The following is a 20,299-nucleotide window of genomic DNA, read 5'->3' on the forward strand; positions in this document are numbered from 1 at the left end:
AACATTATAGGATTATTCCCTGCAATGCCCAACATCACAGATTACATAAAGCATCAGCACATAACCATATGTCCCAGGCTTGTAGTAAGATGATAATAATTGTAACAAAGGATGTGTTTCATGCTTAAAAAAAGTATATATATATATATATATATATATATATATATATATATATATATATATATACACAATATTTGTTTTCAGATTTACACAGGCCTTATATGGCACTTATGTAGAGCCCTGTGTTTTCCACAAATAGCACAAAAAAAACAATTATGTGTGTCCATATTTGTCATGCAATGGAGCTGGTTAATACAGTATGAGCCTCCCATTAAACAAACAGGACACATAAGGGCTTATCTCTTTGGAAAGCTCACCCCTGTGTTGGATCCACTGCAATGGCTCTCAGTTCTCCAAGGCCATTCCTAAAAAGTGTTTTCCGCTTGCAGCCATCAGCTGTTGCCACAGAAATAGTTTTGTTGCCAGAATCAGTCCAGTAAATGTTCTTATGAATCCAGTCAACGGCTAAGCCCTCGGGGGAGTGCAGATTGGTGTTAATTATTACCACATGTTCTGTTGGGTCGGCAGCTCTGTCCAAGGGAGCACTGCAAACATAACATTATATGAGCATAGAGTGGGCAGCGGCCAGATTAGAATATGTAATGACACAAAGCTTTGGGCACTACTCACTGCAGCTATGTGGTGAGTGAAGCTGTAGTCAAAGAGTTTACTAGGATTACTTCTGAATATAGTATTCACATGCAGAAAATATGTGCAATAGTCATTCTTAATTTCTGCCTGTTAAATCTATATATTTGTTAAATATTCTATCTATAAGTGATAGGGGATTGAAATGTTGCTTATTTTTATTTGGTATGTTCCCAAAGCAAGTATACTTGAACCTTTTGTATAAACATTTATAGTAGATACAACCCATAAATCATCATTCTTCCTGCCTTAATACACATTACAGTGGTTTGGGACTGCCAAAGTACTTTTCTAACTATATAATGTTTGTGCAAACACGCTGTGGATACTAATATGGATTCTAAATGTGTTTTTCTAAAGAAAACTGCATTTGTTTGTGTGTATGTAAATTCATGCTATTAAGAAATAACCTGTAGATCCTGCGGTAGTAAAGATCACACCAGTAGATCATTCTGCTTGTAACCTCCACATCTAAAGAGACCACATTTTTTAGCTGTGCTGCAAGGCGAGAATAGTCCCGGTGTACAATGTCAATCTGACGGAGCTCATGACGATTTGTGAAGATAAGATAAGGATTCTGGCCTGAAATAAAGAAACAACACTTCTGAATGTGTATGTGAATGCAACACACCCTCAGCTGTATATATGTATTCATCTAGTGCTGCTTTTATACCCAGCACTGTACATTTTCTTGTGTGTGTATATAATATATATACACAGTTACAAAGTTCCACATGTTAAATAAAAATAGAGAATGCCCATAACAATCTAACATACAGTTGCACAGTATCCCTGTCCTGACCTGTCCTGTCACCCAGACACAAAAATCTGTATTATAGAAGTCCTTCAAATTAAACATGAAATCCAGTTTCTATTTTTTTATTAAAGCATTCATAGCTGTTGTAAACTCATTTAAACATCTCAACTGTCAATCAAATATTGTCTGCCCCTCCTCTAGGCCTTAGGCATAGAGGTGGGGCAGACAATTACTTTCACTTTCCATTCAGCACTTCCTAGATGTCACTGCTCTCCCCACATTCCCCAAGTTCTCTTCACCATTTAATTGTGTAGCCAGGGCATGGGGATGGACATCAGGTCCCCCATTCTGGTGCACAAACAAGATTCTGAGATGATGCAAGGCTTGTCTTAATAACTGTCCATAAAATGGCTCCTGCCTGCTTGCTATAATTATGAATTCTCAGACTGAAGGAAACAAGATTCAAATAATTTACTTTTTTTTATTAATTAAAGTTCATTTTTGCATGAATAATGTGATAAAAATAGGATTTTAAATAATTTTTTTGGGTGACGGTTCCCCTTTAACACTTAATATTGCCAGAAACCTCACAACATCTAATACAAGAAAACCAGTCACTCACTTTCATGAAGCCAGTGGAAAGTAATTCTGGAGTTGGGAATAGCAAATGGGACAAAAAGTAACTCTCTCCCAGCAAGTTTAAAAAGAGAGGGTTTGAGTAACAATAAAAGGCATGGGGAGGGAGTACATACTAACCCTTTTCTCTTCTCTGTTTTAGAGGTAACTAAAAGTTAAGTATATGGTAACAGGTCATATAATTAAGGAGCAAGTAGACATTATAAGACACAGGCAGATGTTGGCAATGTAATGGCCTGTTTCTTCCCTTGTTTTATCCTTCCACCTCTCCCGTCTCAGTGCAGTCATTCAGTAAATTCCATCCCATCTCCCACTCCACCTATAAATGAGGTCAACTTACCCACAGCCTTGCAGGTTTTAGACACACTATCCATTTCATATCCTTCAAAACATTCACACTTAAAATCGCCTTTGTAATTAACACAAATCTGGCTACAGGCATCAGGATTTTCACATTCGTCAATGTCTAAAATGAATAAAAAAACAGCGTTAGTTCTTTCCAAAAACAAGTCTGAACTGAAAATTAAGCACAGCATTTACTGTAGAATTGCTTCTTTTTGCTAGATCACTGAGGCATCGGAGCTGCGCACAACACGTGTAAGTACTGAGCAATGTCCTGTGCATCTTGGCCCTAACACCACTGCAGAAGTAAAGTCAAAACACAAGATATGGTTTGAGGGCTAAAACAGTTTCTGTTCTTGCACGCTTACACCACTATTTGTATATAACCTTTTACATATATCCTACATATAAATTAGGGAATATCCTTCAAACACTGAGTTATACATTTTCAGCCTTTTGAGCACACATAACATTCTATTTAAGTGTGACAACTCCATGTCAAATGTTTAAACATATGAGAGGGAGTTGTCACGCTGCTTGGCTTTATAAGGCAGGTCGCAATAGACCCACAATGCACAATGTAAAAGCAAGGCAAGTGACAAGGCAAGTTGGAAATGTTACGGTCTGTAATAAATAGTTCAGTCATGATGCACCTCTCTCATTTTAGAAAAAAACAACTATTGACCTTTAACCTACAACAGCACTGACCAAAATGTCAATTTCCCAGCTGCCCGAAGTCATGTGACTTGTGCTCTGATGAACTTCAGTCACTCTTTACTGGGAAGGAAGGTAATCAGATAACAGCTCCCTAACACAAGATAACAGCTGCCTGGTAGATCTAAGAACAACACTCAATAGTAAAAACCCATGTCCCACTGAGACACATTCAGTTACATTGAGAAGGAAAAACAGCAGCCTGCCAGAAAGCATTTCTCTCCTAAAGTGCAGGAACAAGTCACATGACCATGGGCAGCTGGGAAATTGACAAAATGTCTAGCCCCATGTCAGATTTCAAAATTGAATATAAAAAAAATCTGTTTGCTCTTTTGAGAAATGGATTTCAGTGCATAATTCTGCTGGAGTAGCACTATTAACTGATTCATTTTGAAAAAAACGTTTTCAGATGACAGGATCCCTTTAAAGTCCTCTCATTGGTACACTGCTTTAAACGACCTATCGCCATAGTAAGAAAAATGATGGGACGATCCACACATGGTCCGAAAATTATACTAGACTTTAATTCGTATGACTATATCTTTGTGTCTTATGGCCAGCTTCAGTGTCGGACTGGCCCACCGGGATACCAGGAAAACTCCGGGTGGGCCCAGGTTTCAGTGGGCCCTCCTGCATCTAAACGTTTGGCCTATTTTATGGTCATTGCCTATTTCTATGAGAATAAAGAGGCTAAATAGATGGAACAATAGGTTATAGTATGTAAAGAAAAGAGAATATGAGAATAGAGGTTGAGTGAGGAAAGGAAGAAAATAATACTTAGAGTAGGCCCCTGGTCTAAAGGTTTTTGGGTGGGCCCCTGGTCTAAGGGTTTTTGGTAAGCCCCTGGTGTCCCAGTCCGACACTGGCCAGCTTTCATTTTTGAATGCTTTCTTATCCACTGCAATTAAGTATTACACTGTACCCATCACACATGATCAAGCACCTGCAGTTTATCATATTATAATAACCCCTGATACTCTCTTAGTGTAACTCTGGAGGCTTTGGTGTGGAGGAGTTGGCCACACTTGGTTCAGGAAGAACAATGTATTCTTATTATTCTTATCTCTGAGTAAAAGATACACATTTTAAAATTTCCACTACACCCACACACAGGGCCGGACTGGAAGTAAAAAGCAGCCCCGGCAAAATAATCAAAGCAGCCCACATGTAAAGACACTATGTTTTGTACTCATTCACACATACAGTATATTGGGGTAAAACTGCAAAAATGGTTATAGGTGATGTGCATAAAGGGCTGCCTTTCTCGCTTAACTGTAATTAATGTAAAATATTACAGTTATTAATTAATTATTATTTTTACATTATAATACAGTAAAATATTATTTAATGGCACTACATAAATCTAGTGTGTCTATATTAACCACTTTGTTGATTTGCCATTTATTATAAGCCTTGAACATTTTATTTAAAAATTACAAGGATTCAATAGTTCACCATTATAGTATGGGGTATATTGCTTCTTATAATATGCAAGTGATATGTGATATGCAAGTGATACAATCTGGACTGTTGGGGGGGTGGTTTGGGGAGTTCTAGTTCAACAAGTGCTTTGTTTTTTAGTTTAACTGTTTATTGCTAAGAATGTTTCATGCTGCGCAGGTACCAGACACAATCTGGACTGTTGGGGGGGGGGACTTGGTGAGTTCTAGTACAACGAGTGCTTTGTTTTTTGGTTTAATGATTATTAAACCGAAAAAGAAAGCACTCGCTGAACTAGAACTTACCAAGTCCCCCCCCTCCCCAACAGTCCAGATTGTGGCTGGTACCTGCGCAGCACGAAACATTCTTAGCAATAAACAGTTAAACTAAAAAACAAAGCACTTGTTGAACTAGAACTCCCTCCCCCCCTCAACAGTCCAGATTGTAACAGATTGTGGCTAGTACCTGCGCAGCACAAAATATTTTAAGCAATAAACAGTCAGTGATCCCTCTCCCAGGCTCCCTTCCCGTGTCTATAGCTTTAACCTCCCCTACTGAGCAGTACCTCTTACTAGGAGCTGACATGCCGACGGATCACAATGCAGAGAGGCAGGTCTAGACGAGACGAGTCACATGACGAGCTGTGACGTCTCCTATTCAAGTACACAGCCCAGCCAGCCCAGCGAAGCTGCGGGGAGGGGAGGGAGGGGGCGTGCTGTCACAGAGCACAGCAGCAGAGTCTCTCTCTCCTGCCCTATTGGTGTGCCGTTTCTTTTTTTTCTTGCCTACATTCAAGGCGACGGGAGGGGGAAACACACAACTCTGTTCAAGAGAGGCCCACTTGAACAAGAAATAGAGCGGCCCCACGGGCAATTGCCCGAGTTTACAGATTGCCAGTCCGGGCCTGCCCACACAGATCTCACAGGACTAACACTGACCTCTGATTTATACCAGACAGGCTGAGGCATGTGATACCCAGGTGCTACAAGAAACATTACTAAATACTGTACACCATCTCTGGCTCAAGAGAGGAGGGCCTTGTCTTAAAGGAAAATTCAACCCTAACGTTAAAAAAACCTCTACCCCCCTCCCTACATAGACCCCCCTCCCTCCTCCCCCCAGCCTAAGTGTTACCCACGGGCAAATGCCCCTAACGTTTTACTTACCCCTCGGTGCAGATTCAGGTATCGGAGTTCACAGGTGCCATCTTCTTCTCTTCGGAAATCTTCAGAATGAGACTGGCATGGCAGTGCATGTGCTGTTGGAGCAATTTTCTGTTTCTCGCGTAAATTGCCGAAGCGCCAGTCTCATTCCGAAGATTACCGAAGCGGCTGAAGATGGTGCCCATGAACTCTGATGCATGAATCTGCACCGAGGGTTAAGTAAAGACTATGGGGCATTTGCAAGGGTTCAATTCTCCTTCAAGTGTAAAAACTCATAACCATCCAAGCCTCCCATTGGAAGGGTTAAGCATCCTGAATTATTTTCCACTTTGTACTGTAGCGCTACACTTTTAAAGTTAGGAAACAGAGTTTTTGCAGAGAAAGGTACTGACTGAACATAGTAAACTGAAAAGGTAGTTTTCTGTAAAGACACCAAGGAAACATACTGCAGACTATAGGGTTAAACCACATGCACGGATGGCTGGATTAGGGCAAAAGATACCACTACGTCAGTTACTGGGATTTCTTATGAAACAGAATACATTCAATCTGCACTGTTAATCTGCAGAGAGATTGTTGGGGGGGGGGTGAATCTTTACAGGGGATATTCACTTGCATAATAAATAGTAAAATGAGGGATAGGGGGCCCATGAGGCCCTAATTAATGAGCAATTTCAATATATATTGGTAAAACAGGACAACCTCTAGATATGATGGGGGCCCTAAAATGAATTGGTTGTGGGGCCCAGTAACATCTAGTTACGCTCCTAATGAGAGGGAAGGCTTGTTACCTCCACAGGTTTTCTTGTCCATCAGTTTATAACCCACAGGGCAGTCACATTCATAGCCCACGTTTAGGTCCTGGCAGATGTGAGAGCAGCCCCCATTATTAACCAGACACTCATTGATATCTGTAAGAAACAAAAGAACAACATGTTGATGACCACTTTTTCGCTATGAGAGTGCAAAAATGCAACTCACTTGTGAATTTCATCGTTTCAGGTCTCAAAGCATAGGAGGTAGAAACCTTTGTCACTCCAGATGCTAAACATCTCACAGCAAGATCATTATGAATGAAATTTATAATGGCAGGAGGTAAGACCTGCTAGAGCACATTCTTTGAGTACCGATAGTTATCCAGGATACTCCTGCATGCACACTGATATTTTTACCTGTACATAAAAAAAAACAGGAAAGACGCCTTACCACATGCAGTCAGGGACTCATCAGACCAATCCCGACAGTCTCTGTGACTGTCACACACTTTGGTGCTATCAATACATTCGCCGCTTTTACACTGGAACCTTCCATCCCCTTCACAGGGAGAGTGAGCTACACAGGAAGACATAATAAATAGTTAATATTAAAGAAGTATACAACAAGATTTTGACATTTTGAGGGTTATTGTAGCTTTATAACACAATTATTACTCCGATAAACAATACAATTGTATTTTTTCAGTACTGTTCCTTGCTCTAACTCACCACTCTGACAGCCTGCCTCGTCACTGCTGTCAAGACAATCATGGACCCCATTACATTGCTTCATGCCATGGACACACGATCCATCTCCGCACTGGAACTCATCAGGACGGCATGTTACCAAGTCTGGGGAGGGAAAAAAAGTCTATATCTGCTATTTTTATAATAACATTTTATTACCTATCTTTAAAATGGGAGGGAAATATTTATAATGAAGCTTAAAGCTTATGTAGGGCTATCTTTGGGATAATGCCACCTTTACTGTGACACCAGCTGGCATTATAAAAAGATGGAGTTGCATATAGTCTATACATTGAGCATACCAATGAGCACAGAGTGCACATTTCCAAAGCAATTACAACACAGTACTTGGTTAGAGCTCAAGGGTATTACCTTGAGCTCCAGCTATTGTAAAAGTAAAAAAATTAGATGAAAGACAAAGGTGTGAGGGGGTTTATATCATTCTTTCTTTAAACTAATTGGTCATGGTTGGACATATGTAAATAATGGGTATATAAAAGGCTTTTATATTGTGTATTTGCCAAAGTCCAACTTGTTGTGTAATGGCTGCAGTCACCTGTTGCAAGCACCTATCCCTGCGCTCTGGCAATGATAATTGTTAAATGGTAAGAGGCAGCTTTCAGCTGTTATGAATGTCTATAGAAATGCCATTTAACTTACAGCAATTCATCTCGTCAGATTTGTCTTTGCAGTCTTCATCCCCATCACACCTCCAGTTTAGGTGGATACAATTGCCATTGTTGCAGCGGAATTCATGTTCCCCACATTGTGTAATAGCCTGTGGTTGGTTTTTTAGGCCACAGTGAGCCTCAGACTCATCTGACTGATCATGACAGTCCGACTGCCCGTCACACACCCATTTCTCAACGATACATTCGTTATCCCCACAGCGAAACTCCCCTGCTTTGCAGGTGAAGGGCAGGCATCCCCTTTCATCACTGCCATCACCACAGTTATTAACACCGTCACATACAAATACACTAGACAGGCAGGTTTTGTTGTTGCACTGAAATTCACCGGGGGTGCAGCCTAAAAGATAGAGGACAGTATAGTAATGTTTATGATAATAGAGTGGAAAAAATATAATGGCTACAAATACAGTACAAACACTTGTTATTTTCATGTGTCTGAATCAAACTGGTTTCGTTGTGTTTTATGAGAATGGCGCACTTAACGGAAGACTCCCAGTCATGTCTTTCCTCTGAACACAAAACAAAGTCATTTCTGAATATCTCGTGTTCCTGCAAATCCAATGTGAATGGAAATCAGGTAAGAACTTTTCTATAAAAAAAAAAAAGTCACAGACCCTCTTGTGGGATAGTTGTGTTAATCTAAGGAAAAAAGTCTGGGGAAAGGATGTTTAATGAAAATCCAAGAGGCAACAAGAAAAATATGGAATAGTGGAGATTTTAACCAATTATCATCCAGAAAATGCAGTACCATTCTGATTAGTAAGCTTATAAAATAACTCTTTAATTCATATTTTGCTGTTGAAAAACCAGCTAGTATCTTTGGAATGCAAGAAATAAACATATAAAGAGTCTATCCCCACAAAATAATAATAATACACATGCATAGGTACAGCAGCATAAGGTAAAGGGTTAACATAGTACAGGTATGACATGTTATCCAGAAACCTGTAATCCAGAAAATGGCAAATTAGACTCCCATAGACTCTATTTTATTCAAATAACCGGATTTTTTTAAAAATGTGTAATAATGTGTAATAAAACAGTACCTAGTACTAGTACCTAGTATATTGAATTCTTATTGGAAGCAAAAGTAGCCTATTGGGTTTATTTAATGTTTTCATGATTGAAGGTACGATCCAAATTAAACACAGATCTGTTATCCAGAGAGTCCCGGGTTACAAGCATTCTGGATAACAGGTCCATGCCTGTACCAGTGGCAGACATAAAGAAGATGACTTACGTCGAAAAATTTCTACTAATCTGAATGGTGACAAGAAAAAATTAAGGCAGTCCCTTCATGGGGGATTTCCAGTTTATATTCATACTGTGATCTAGCACAGTGAACAAATGTTAGAGAATGAGAATTAGAAACTTAGAAGCCACTGTAAATGTTAGTGATGGTATGGGATCTATTGTGTGGAAAACTTAGAGAGATATTGGCATGATTTTTGTGGTGTAGTTTTCATTACTAAATTACACTGTTTGCACTGCAAATAATTTACTCTACAATATAAAATGTAATTCCTGAACCAAGAAGTATATATTTTTTTACTTGTAATGTGTGTGTGTAGGCAGTCATCTAAGGTCATTTTGCCTGATTCTGTGCTTTCAGAAAAATCCAGTACTTCACAATGGAACTGCTTTAATGTAGGCTATTGTTCCTCCTACTCAATGTAACTGGAGGAGTCTCAGTGAGATTTTTACTTTTGGGTGCTGTTTTTAGATCTACCAGGGAGCTGTTATATGATTTCCTTCCCTTTATTCAATTGTTAGGTTGATGGAGGGAAAGGGAGTGGGATGATATCACTCAAACTTGCAGTGCAGCAGTAAAGAGTGACTGAACTTTATCAGAGCACACGGCTGGGGGCACCTGGGAAACTGACAATATGTATAGCCCCATGTCAGATTTTAAAATGAAATATAAAAAAAATCTTTTTGCTCTCTTGAAAAATTGATTTCAGTGCAGAATTCTACTGTAGCAGCACTATTAACTGATGTGTTTTGAAAATTAACATGTTTTCCCATGACAGAATCCCTTTAGGTACTGGAGCTTGATGCATAAGCACACCAATCAAGGATTCTTTGTTAAAGGAAATGTCAAGCCGTTTTTGACTTTTACCATGCCTGTGTAGCCTACCTTAGCCCCAATCGAACCGCATTATTTTTACTTGAAAAAACGCTCTACCTACCCTGCACTGAAGCATTGTTTGCCTCCCTGCGCCTTCATTAACCAGCGGCCATTTTTTCATGCTTGCGCTCTTCCTATTAGCAATGCGCATGCGCCAATACTCCCATCCGTCGATTTGCTAACTTGTTAATAACTTACATACAGTAGTTATCCTGGTTGGCAGTGTAATAGTTAATGTCTCCCACGCTCTCTTGCTCTGCTCCCTGCAGTCAGCACGAAGAAATATGTGCTAGAAGGGTGGGGGGAGCAGAGAGCCAAAGCTTGGCAGAATACAGTCACTATAGCAACCGCCAATGCTATTTTTTGATTGGCGGAATGAAGACACAGAGGTGCGGCTGGATGGCTTTGCCGAGGTCGATTCAACTAAACTGCGCATGTGCTAGATTAGTTTAGACAAGTGCGCATATGCGTCTCGCCAAACTACAGCTCGCATTCCGAAGGGAGGGGGGAGAGAGGCAGATAGTGCAGGACAGCGGCAGGCAGCCAAAATCAACAGAGCTGCTTAACGGATCACTTTTCAAGGGCTGCAATACTAGGTATGTAAGACATGTAACGAGCCATATCGCTTATAAAATTTTTGTTGTAGGAGTTGACATGTCCTTTAAAACAACAGACATGGGACAGTTGAACTTTTGAAGTCTTCTGGAGCAATGAGCAAATTTTTTGCCAGGTTTCTCTGCCTAAAAAGACAACCATTGACTCCAATAGACTAAGTCATAGACTTTAAAGCATTCTGCAAATTTTTTGCTATTTCGCAAATTTCCGGCGAAGTGAAAAGGGTCAGATTCGCCCATCACTAGTCTGTATTTTAGTAGTCTTTGGTATTTGTACTTTGATTACCAATAATGAGTAGCTATGGCCTGTTTTTGTATGACACGCTGCAGTAAATTCTACGTGCAGTGAAATACACCACAAATCTATGAAATACTGTATGCCGTAAGTATAAACCATTAATAATAATTACATAGAAAAAATCCTTAATTAAGTCTGCCACTATTTTAGTTAAAATAATAGTTAAACTAATATAGAACATAATTTTAAAGCAGAAATTTGTAACCTAATGCTCAAAAATGGGTTCCCATGGTAAACAAGATTTCCATTAGTTACAGATCGTAAGGTTAAAAAAAAAAAAAAAGACGTGAATAAAGTACAACCTCAAACCCAAGAAAATCTAACATTTAGTTGAATCTATCCAGTAACGTAACTACAGGGGGCGGGCCCTGGCGCGGGACTTGCAGCCGGGCCCCCTCCGTACGCCCAGAATCGTCTGGAAATGGTTGCGTGCTAGCTGCCGGGGGGGGCCCCGAGGGGGTGTTGTCCCTGGCCCAATCGCACCCCCTGCTCCCCCGGTAGTTACGCCACTGAATCTATCTCCGATGAATGCACATAGTTGCACAATTTTATAAGAGTGCTTATTTCAGTAAACTTATACTGTTACTAATGCTCTGAGAAAAATACATCCAAACCTTTTCTGAACAATGAAGTGTCACAGGGCACAATCCACAGAGCAAGGGGTAAAGTCCAAAAACAGGACTGACTGACATGCTAACCTAATGTGTGAAGGGAATAGGAGTATAAACATCATTCATTCATGATCAAAGCATATTTTTTGGATATAATTAATTCAGATTAGCTCCTTAAAAGTCTTGACTATGTCAAGATTTTTCATGCAACTTTTTATTACAGAATGGAAAAGATTAAACACTTAACAATGCTTCAAGTACCATTACACATAAGCAAGTAACTTTTTTGGGTTACAATATTCCTGTAAAGCAGGATTTCTTAAACGTTTGCTGGGGAGGGGTGCAATTTACATAAATAAGTATGTCTGTGATATTCAGAGACAATATGCAATTGGTTTTAATTTGATTGCGTCTTTTTATACCACAGTGGTTAGTTAGCACAAAAACTAACATTTTATTTTTTGTCCCTCTAAACTATGGGATGTTAATTTTCAGGTAAACACTTACAACAGGTTTCTACTTTGTTACAGATATTTTATTTGAACTAGCAGGCATACGTATCATCTACAATTGTCAGATGAAAATATAGTGCTCACTATATGATGACTGTTTGTAACAACAGGAATTTCAGAAGACGTATCTTAAGAATTAACCAAAAGTAGAGGCTATAAACACAACTTCTCAGCAAAATCAACACCCTAGTAACCACACAAAGGCCAATATTTTTTAAATAAAAGGAAATTTGTGGCACAAAGGAGAAGCTTTCAGTCTTCACTTTGCCGGAAATCCCGGTGATCTCAGATTACAATTTCCAATATGTATCAATGCTTGGATATTGGAGGAATGCGAGTTAGAGCCAAGTTTGACCCTGGCTCATGAATCGGGGGTAGGAAGACTGGTTTAAGGAAAAATAAGCATCAATGGCAAGTTAGCTGGAGGGCAAATTGCTTTTATACCTCAGTATCCCCAATATATATTCGGGCTGATACAAATATTTGATCTAGACATGATCAATATCTCTATGAAGAAAAAGTGTGTTAATGTAACTCCAGTAATTATTACAGGCAATGAACCTAAAAAATTAAGGCAACCTTACATAAACAGAGGACTGTAGAACAGTCCAAGCTCTGTGCTTGCAAGGTGAGAGAAGCAGGGAATCATAGAAAGAGCCAGAAGTCCATGCAACTCTCCTGTTTATCTGGACAAAAGCCACAATGGCAGATTTGAAATTCAATTAAATTTTCACCAGTTAAATGAATGATCAGATGCTATACCAGGTAATGAAATGAACAACTCAATAGCTAATATCACTCTGGGAAAATACTACTGTGTGTAAGGGATTAGGGTAGTATCAATATCCACACTAGAATAAATGCGTTGATTCTAGCAGTCGATTATACTCAAAAAGTCACATAAGATTAAGGCTTTAATCAGAATACGAGTACTTGATCACCACTTGCAGTCTTCTTACAGCCCTATGTGGGCAATAAAAAGGGACATGTGCAGGCGCGTTGAACAATGGTTAATAAATATTTTAAAATACACTCACAGGCGCTCTCAATAAAACGGCACATAAAATCAAAGGCAGTCCCTGCAATCACGCTGTGTTTCTCTCTTAGCATCTCTCAGGTTTCACTGCGCATGCATCCGCTTCTGAAACTCGCGCACCTCTTTGCTCAAAACGAACACGTTTCGCGAAAGGCCTTCCTGCAAGAGCGGTTACACACTTGTTGCACATGTGATGTAACTATATTCACTTCACTTTCTATATCTATCAGAAGGGGCACACTGATTAAAGCTCCTCTGAACACGATGAGTGTGAATGGTATTTAAAATACTACACTTTTTTGCCCTACTCATTAACGCAGGTTATTTGAGGTGTACAGCAATCCCTATTGAAATTCTACTGCTTTGTATAAAACACATTCCTTAAGCGTTTAGGGCTAGTTTGGCTTACATTCTCAGTGCCACTAAATATAACTGGTGTAGTATCCTTGCTATGCTGAAAATATTTGCAGTGTAAATAGGTGCCTCCAGTTTACAAGTTTTCTGAGAGAGAAAAAAATATAAATAGGATACAAAAATAACAAATATCTGCTACAGTTAGTGAGTGTGCAACTGTACGATGGTACACTATGATCACTATAGTAGATGCTGATATGATGTGGTGTATTAGATAGCAGTTATCTTGCAGAATAGCCATCAGATAAAGCCAGCTTAAAGGGGAAGGAAACCTAGTCGGCGCAAACCCCCCACCCCCCTCCCGTTTGTTGCCCACCCTCCCTCCTCCCCCCTGGCCTACCCGTCCCGCTGGGCAAATGCCCCTAACTTGTTACTTACCCTTCTGCGCAGGTCCAGTCCAGGGAGTTCACAGACGACATCTTCTTCCAAGCGATCTTCTTCCTGCTTTGAACGGCGCATGCGCAGTAGGATCATTTCGGCGGTACGATCTACTGCGCATGCGCGTGACTTTTGGCGCATGCGCAGTAGATCCGTACCGGCGAAATGATCCTACTGCGCATGCGCCAAAACGCCATTCAAAGCAGGAAGAAGAACGCGTGGAAGAAGATCTCGTCTGTGAACTCCCTGGACTGGACCTGCACAGAAGGGTAAGTAACAAGTTAGGGGCATTTGCCCAGCAGGATGGGTAGGCCAGGGGGGAGGAGGGAGGGTGGGCAACAAACAGGAGGGGGGGTGGGGGGTTTGCGCCGACTAGGTTTCCTTCCCCTTTAAAGTGCAGGCAGGTGGAGGAAGCAGTAATAGGGAAGAAAACTGTCCAGAAAAAAATGTTATTAGAGAGTTAAGGTGGCCATACACGGGCCGATAAAAGCTGCCGACAGACCGAGTCGGCAGCTTATTGGCCCGTGTATGGGGGCCCCCGACGGGCTTCCCCGATCGAGATCTGGCCGAAAGTCGGCCAGATCTCGATCGGATGGGGTTAAAAATCCCGTCGGATAGCGGCCGCATCTGTTCGTTGATGCGGTCCCGCGATCCGACCGCCCGTGTGCGAACGTGAAGGATCCGATCGTTGGGCCCTAGGGCCCACGATCGGATCAGCCCGATATTGCCCACCTCAAGGTGGGCATATCGGAGGGAGATCCGCTCGTTTGGCAACATCGCCAAACGAGCAGATCTATCCGTGTATGGCCACCTTAGATCCTAGCATCCATAAATGATTGGATTTTTCTGTGCTGCCTCGGAGATCACCTGACCAGAAATACTACAACTCTAACTGTAACAGGAAGAAGTGTTGAAGCGAAGCTGTCTGTTAATTGGCTCATGTGACCTAAGTAGTATGGTTTGTTTGTGTGCACAGTGAATCGTACGATCCCAGGCGGCGGTCCTTATTTTTTTAAATGGCAATTATTTATGATTACCCAATGGCACATACTACTAAAATAAGTATATTATTATGAAAATGGTTTATTTACATGAAGCAGGGTTTTATTATGAGCTGTTTTATGCAATATCTTTTTATAGAGACCTACATTGTTTGGGGGTATAGTTTTCCTTTAACTTGTTTGCCAGTCTCCACATGAGTACTGATAAAAAGCTTACCTGTGATTCCAGAATATTCCACTAGAGGGAACTCTGACACAGAAATACAAACTGGCCATAAAATTTCAGGGACAACCTTAAGAAAGAAAACATTGCTCCTACACGGGATGAATGCTCTCCATAACTAACTTTTCGACCCTTATTCGACCCTGATTTGTGTGTCACACAAATGCTGGTTCCTTGCAAGCAAGTGTGCACAACCATAAATGACATAACACTTTCTGGCTTTATCATCACATTCTGCATTTTCCACAAGGAGCAGCAATAGCAGTGACTGCTTTCTTACACTTGCTAAATGTGATAATTGCAATCATAATTTATAAAATAATGACAGAAGGCCTGAAAGCTAGAACAAAACACATCTTTTGGAGGGTAAGGGGTTAATCTACAACGGTGACACTGACCACTGGCACAGATCACATGACTGTCTCCACTCGATCATTTAATAATCTCACAAAGAGACGAGAGGCTCATATGTGGGGTCTGTCCCCTAACAATGACTGTTTCCATAGAAACCATGATGTGGAAGCCATGGAGATGAACAGCATGGGATGGATGTTAAAATCCCTAATCCCGTTTAAAAACCCCTAAACAAAAGCACATTTCCAGCACACCAGCATTTCTCAATAGAGATCCAGGCAAGCATTACTCTACACCAGCCAGATGCCCAGCAGTGTTTGGGCATGTTTCCGATCATTTTAATCCAAAGGTCATGCTTAAATGAACAGAGAAACCCAGCAGTTACAGAACTGGCTTCTGATAATGTGTTGACAGTTCATATTAACAATAAATAAAACTCAGGACTGTCTACTTAGGATGACAATCTGCAATGCTGCCACTGTCCTCAACAAGCTACATAACTAACAAAATGAAAATCTTTGGCAGATTTAGGGCAAGATTGGAATTCTGCATAGAATTGTTTACAAGGCTGTATCTGCTCTATATAAATACTACTAAAGACTATAGATAATGCCACACATTTTCACCTCACCAAATCTGGCCCTCGTTGCAAAAAGTTTGGGCACCCCTGAGTCAGAAGGTCAATCAGGAATGCAAATTCGCAATGAGGATATCAACAACAGACTCTAATGTCCCTGTTATTTAACACCATAAATGAAATCTATACCTTGCACATGATTGAATACATTATCCACATATTTGTCCCTTATGTGAACAGTAAACTGTGAGGGCCTGTCTGTATATTGTGTGTACAAAATCTCCATCAATTTTTCTTGAATGGAATGGAGAACAAACGAAGGCCTGTTACAAAAATCAAATAAAACAATAATCAACATTTTCAATAAAATAATGGGTTACTGGATAATGGATCCCATACCAATACATAGGATTAATAGAAAATGATTGGAGCAGCACTCCCTTGTGTATGTGTCAAAAATGTCAGTGCTCATTTGGATCTTCCTCAAGGATAGAGCACGTAAAACCGATTACAGGTATGGGACCTGTTATACAGAATGCTCAGGACCTGGGGTTTTTTGGATAACGGATCTTTCTGTAATTTGGATCTTCAAAACTTAAGTCTACTAGAAAATCTTGTAAACATTAAACAAACGCAATGGGCTGGTTTTGCCTCCAATAAGGATTAATTATATCTTAGTTTGGATCAAGTAGGGATGCACCAAATCCACTATTTTGTATTTGTCTGAACCCCCGAATCCTTTGCGAAAGATTCGTCAGAATACCGAACCAAATCCTAATTTGCATATGCATATGTAAATTAGGGGTGGGAAGGGGAAAAAATGTTTACTTTCTTGTTTTGTGACAAAAAGTCATGCAATTTCTCTCCCGCCTCTAATTTGCATATGCAAATTTAGATTCGGATTCAGTTCAGCAAGGCAGAAGGATTCGGCCGAATCCTGCTGAAAAAGGCCGAATCCTGGATTCAGTGCATCCCTAGGATCAAGTAAAATGTACTGTTTTATATTAGAGAAAAAGGAAATCTATTCATAAAATCTCAGGTTGTCGGCTTTCTTACATCAGAAAGAAGCTCAGTGTTTGAGTGTCAGTAATCTATATATGTACCAAAGTCTATCTTGAAAATCTGCTGGGACAAGAATGTGTAACATTAAGTGAAATGTCTGCACTGTCTGGGCCTGTTCCTAACAATCAGCATGCAGTCAATATAAAAAGCTCTATCTGGCAGTAGTTCATGAAACATATGATGTATAATACAGGGACTGCTGCATTACAAGTGATGTAACTGAGGCAAATTGCCAAAGACTTGCAGACTATTTCATATCTGTCACACTGTTTTTAAGATTCATGAACATCACCATTGCCAGAATAGGGCTATAAATACAGTTGTTCAAACCACAACCTTAAATCGGTGTTTGGTTATTTATATATACATATAACAAACAGGAAGAGAAAAAAGATCAAAATGGGAAATCCAGAGGAGCAGATATTTTCCAAAGATCATGTTTTCATGTAAGAACCCTTTTCTGTCAGGAAAATTCCAAACTGACGCATTTATCAAAGAAGATAGATTTAAATTGACTAGCTACACGAACGGTTCGCAGAAGTCTTTTCACAAAATCTGGTCCCCCTGGTTATCTTACCGAAATATTTCCTCAACCTAATTTTTTTTTGCATGTCCTCCCACTCTGACTCCGGGGAATCCCTAAATTTTCTTGTCCTATGCTGTCCCAGTTAGTGCAGAGATGTTGACAGTACTCACAAGTGTTATAGGCAACTGTTTATTCAGTTCTTGGTTTATTTTTGCTTATTTCTTTTCTTTTCCTCCTTTTTCTGTTTCTTTTCCTTTTCTTTTTGTTTAAATTTTCTTGTCAGCTACTTGGGCTACTTTGCTATACTACTCAGGAATAATGGTTTTGTGCTTATGTGCCGTGATGTTACTGCAGCCTGGGGATTGTCCAGTACCTGCAGTTTCTGAGTTTGACTATGTGCCACTTATTGCTACCTGCTGATATTTGAAAATAAAAATTTTAAATACAAAAAAAAAAAAAAATACAAGCCGTAACGCTTAAAAAAAAAAAAAAAAAAAAAAAAAAAAGAAGATAGATTTATCAGTTTGTCTGTACTTATACAAAGGCTTTGTGGTGTTACTGCTCCGAGCAGCTCAACAGCAGCACTGAGCACCAGCACCCAGCAGAATCATTCATACCCAATGCAATTTGTATAACCAATGCTTGTGTATTTTATTAAAGTGGTGCAATTCTAAAGGTGGTCATACACGGGCAGATAAAGCTGCCGATATCGGTCGTTTGGACCGATTTGACAGCTTATCTGCCCGTGTATGGGGGCTTCCGATGAGTCATCCCGATCGATATCTGGCCACGATATCGATCGGGAAGGTTGGATTTTTACCCGACCGACCCGTCAGAGCCGCTTGGCGCATCGTAATTCGATCGTTCGGCCATACGGCCGAACGCTCGAATTACCCCCGATATAGCCACGCAGTTTAGTTGCATATCGGGGAAAGATCCGCTCGTTTGGCGATGTCGCCAAACGATTAGATCTTTAAGTCTATGGCCACCTTAAGATATACAGGGGTGAGGGACAAGAAAGTAGGTATTCTTTTCCTACAGCCTCCTATTAAAAAAAGTAGGTCACAACAGGTGCAGGTAGTAATATGAACTGCTTAGTTAAACAGTTGTGATGACTAGCATACAGAAGCATATTCCACTGTTTGACACATTTCTGGTGAAATCTGTAGCACCTAAGGACAACAGTTAGGTACAAGGATTCTATGCTGTACCATCCCACACAGCAGAATAAGTTTAAATATAAAAAGTAGCAAGATACCATCTCAACAGAAGCAGAGTAACCAACAAGATCTGCTCTGTTAAGCACTGACACCAAAAACACAAAGCTGTCCAACTGGTGGCCCTCCAGAGAATTGTATGGCTTCCAGCTTACCCAAGGTCCCTGAATAATTGTTTGTTTACAAATTTGTAATCCAGCTACACAAATTCACACAGAGAAGCACTACATATAGTAAGAGAGATAATTACCCTGGTGCAGTCACTACCCAGAGATAATTTTTTTTTGGTGACTGTGACCTCACTGCACTACCTTTTGTGGGTGATTATAAGCAACTACCAATAATTTCTTTGAGTTTTTTGAATTACAATATTGATCTTTTCCTCTTCAACACATTGTATAATTGAGGAATAATGAAGTTTCATAAACTATATAAGTAAAAAACACTGGCTATTGACATTGTATTTTATGTTTTGTGCAGCACAGAAGAATAAAATCAGTATATAAAATCAATATTGAAAATAAAGATAATAATCATAATTTTTCCTACAAACACTATTTAAAGTAAGATTTTTTCTGGCAGGGTTTTAAAGGGGAAAACACGTTTTTGTGGGGGGAAAAAACTAAAAAATGTTATCAATTTATGAAACCAGAGGCTGCTAAAAGTCTGAATAAAAAAGTACCCCATCTCAAACCTGCCGAGGTCATGTAGAAGTCAAAAGCAGATGTCCCTTTTACAATTGGAAGATATCATGATCTGTGCTGGGTTTCTTACGAGAATCCGCATAAATTGTGGTTTTCAGCAATGATCCGAAAATCTGAAAAAATCTTTTCCCGCAAGTGAATTTATTGATAAATAAGGTAAAGATGTGGATGGGAGTTTGGTTGAAGTGGTTGTAATAAAATAATTACAAATATTCAGAAACCCCCAAATTGTAACTAAAGTTTATGAACTACATTTGATTCTCTTAAAAAAATAATGTTTCTCTGTATGCAGAGGGGTTATGTGTATTTTGCCAAGCACTAATTTATGTGTTGTCAAACAAAATTTTTTGTCAGCAGCACAATTTTATACGTGTGCTGGCCAAAATTTGTGTGCCCTTGCACAAGAACACTGCATACATTTTTTTTGTTATGGGTCTAGTTATACAAACTTCCTCTTTTTAATGTGGAAATGTAGAATATGGTAAGTTAAAACCACATCATAATAGTTTCTTTCTGTGCAAGCATAAGGAAATATGCAAAAGTACTGTACTGTAGTTGGTGGGCAGTTACTATAATAGAACAACAAATGTTATATACGTTTGGATTCTTCTAGAACTTCTTAAACAAATGTTTTAGAGTAAAAATACAAAATTTATTAACCAACCCTTCTAATGTTGACTTCCCTAAATT

The 20,299-nt window shown here is 39.7% G+C and overlaps 1 protein-coding gene across 1 annotated transcript in view; it reads right to left on the reverse strand.

The window, feature by feature from the left end:
• lrp8.S (LDL receptor related protein 8 S homeolog) overlaps nucleotides 1-20,299 on the reverse strand; it is a 79,482-nt gene that overhangs the window by 12,138 nt on the left and 47,045 nt on the right. Inside the window, exons 5-11 of the mRNA XM_018260917.2 lie at nucleotides 7,923-8,291; nucleotides 7,245-7,367; nucleotides 6,967-7,092; nucleotides 6,552-6,671; nucleotides 2,442-2,567; nucleotides 1,119-1,290; nucleotides 378-605 (exon numbers count right to left, since the gene is read on the reverse strand). Of these exons, the coding sequence (XP_018116406.1) occupies nucleotides 378-605; nucleotides 1,119-1,290; nucleotides 2,442-2,567; nucleotides 6,552-6,671; nucleotides 6,967-7,092; nucleotides 7,245-7,367; nucleotides 7,923-8,291 (1,264 nt within the window). The remainder of the gene's footprint in view (nucleotides 1-377; nucleotides 606-1,118; nucleotides 1,291-2,441; nucleotides 2,568-6,551; nucleotides 6,672-6,966; nucleotides 7,093-7,244; nucleotides 7,368-7,922; nucleotides 8,292-20,299) is intronic.

Source organism: Xenopus laevis, chromosome 4S (assembly GCF_017654675.1).
Source record: "Xenopus laevis strain J_2021 chromosome 4S, Xenopus_laevis_v10.1, whole genome shotgun sequence".
Lineage (NCBI taxonomy): Eukaryota > Metazoa > Chordata > Amphibia > Anura > Pipidae > Xenopus > Xenopus laevis.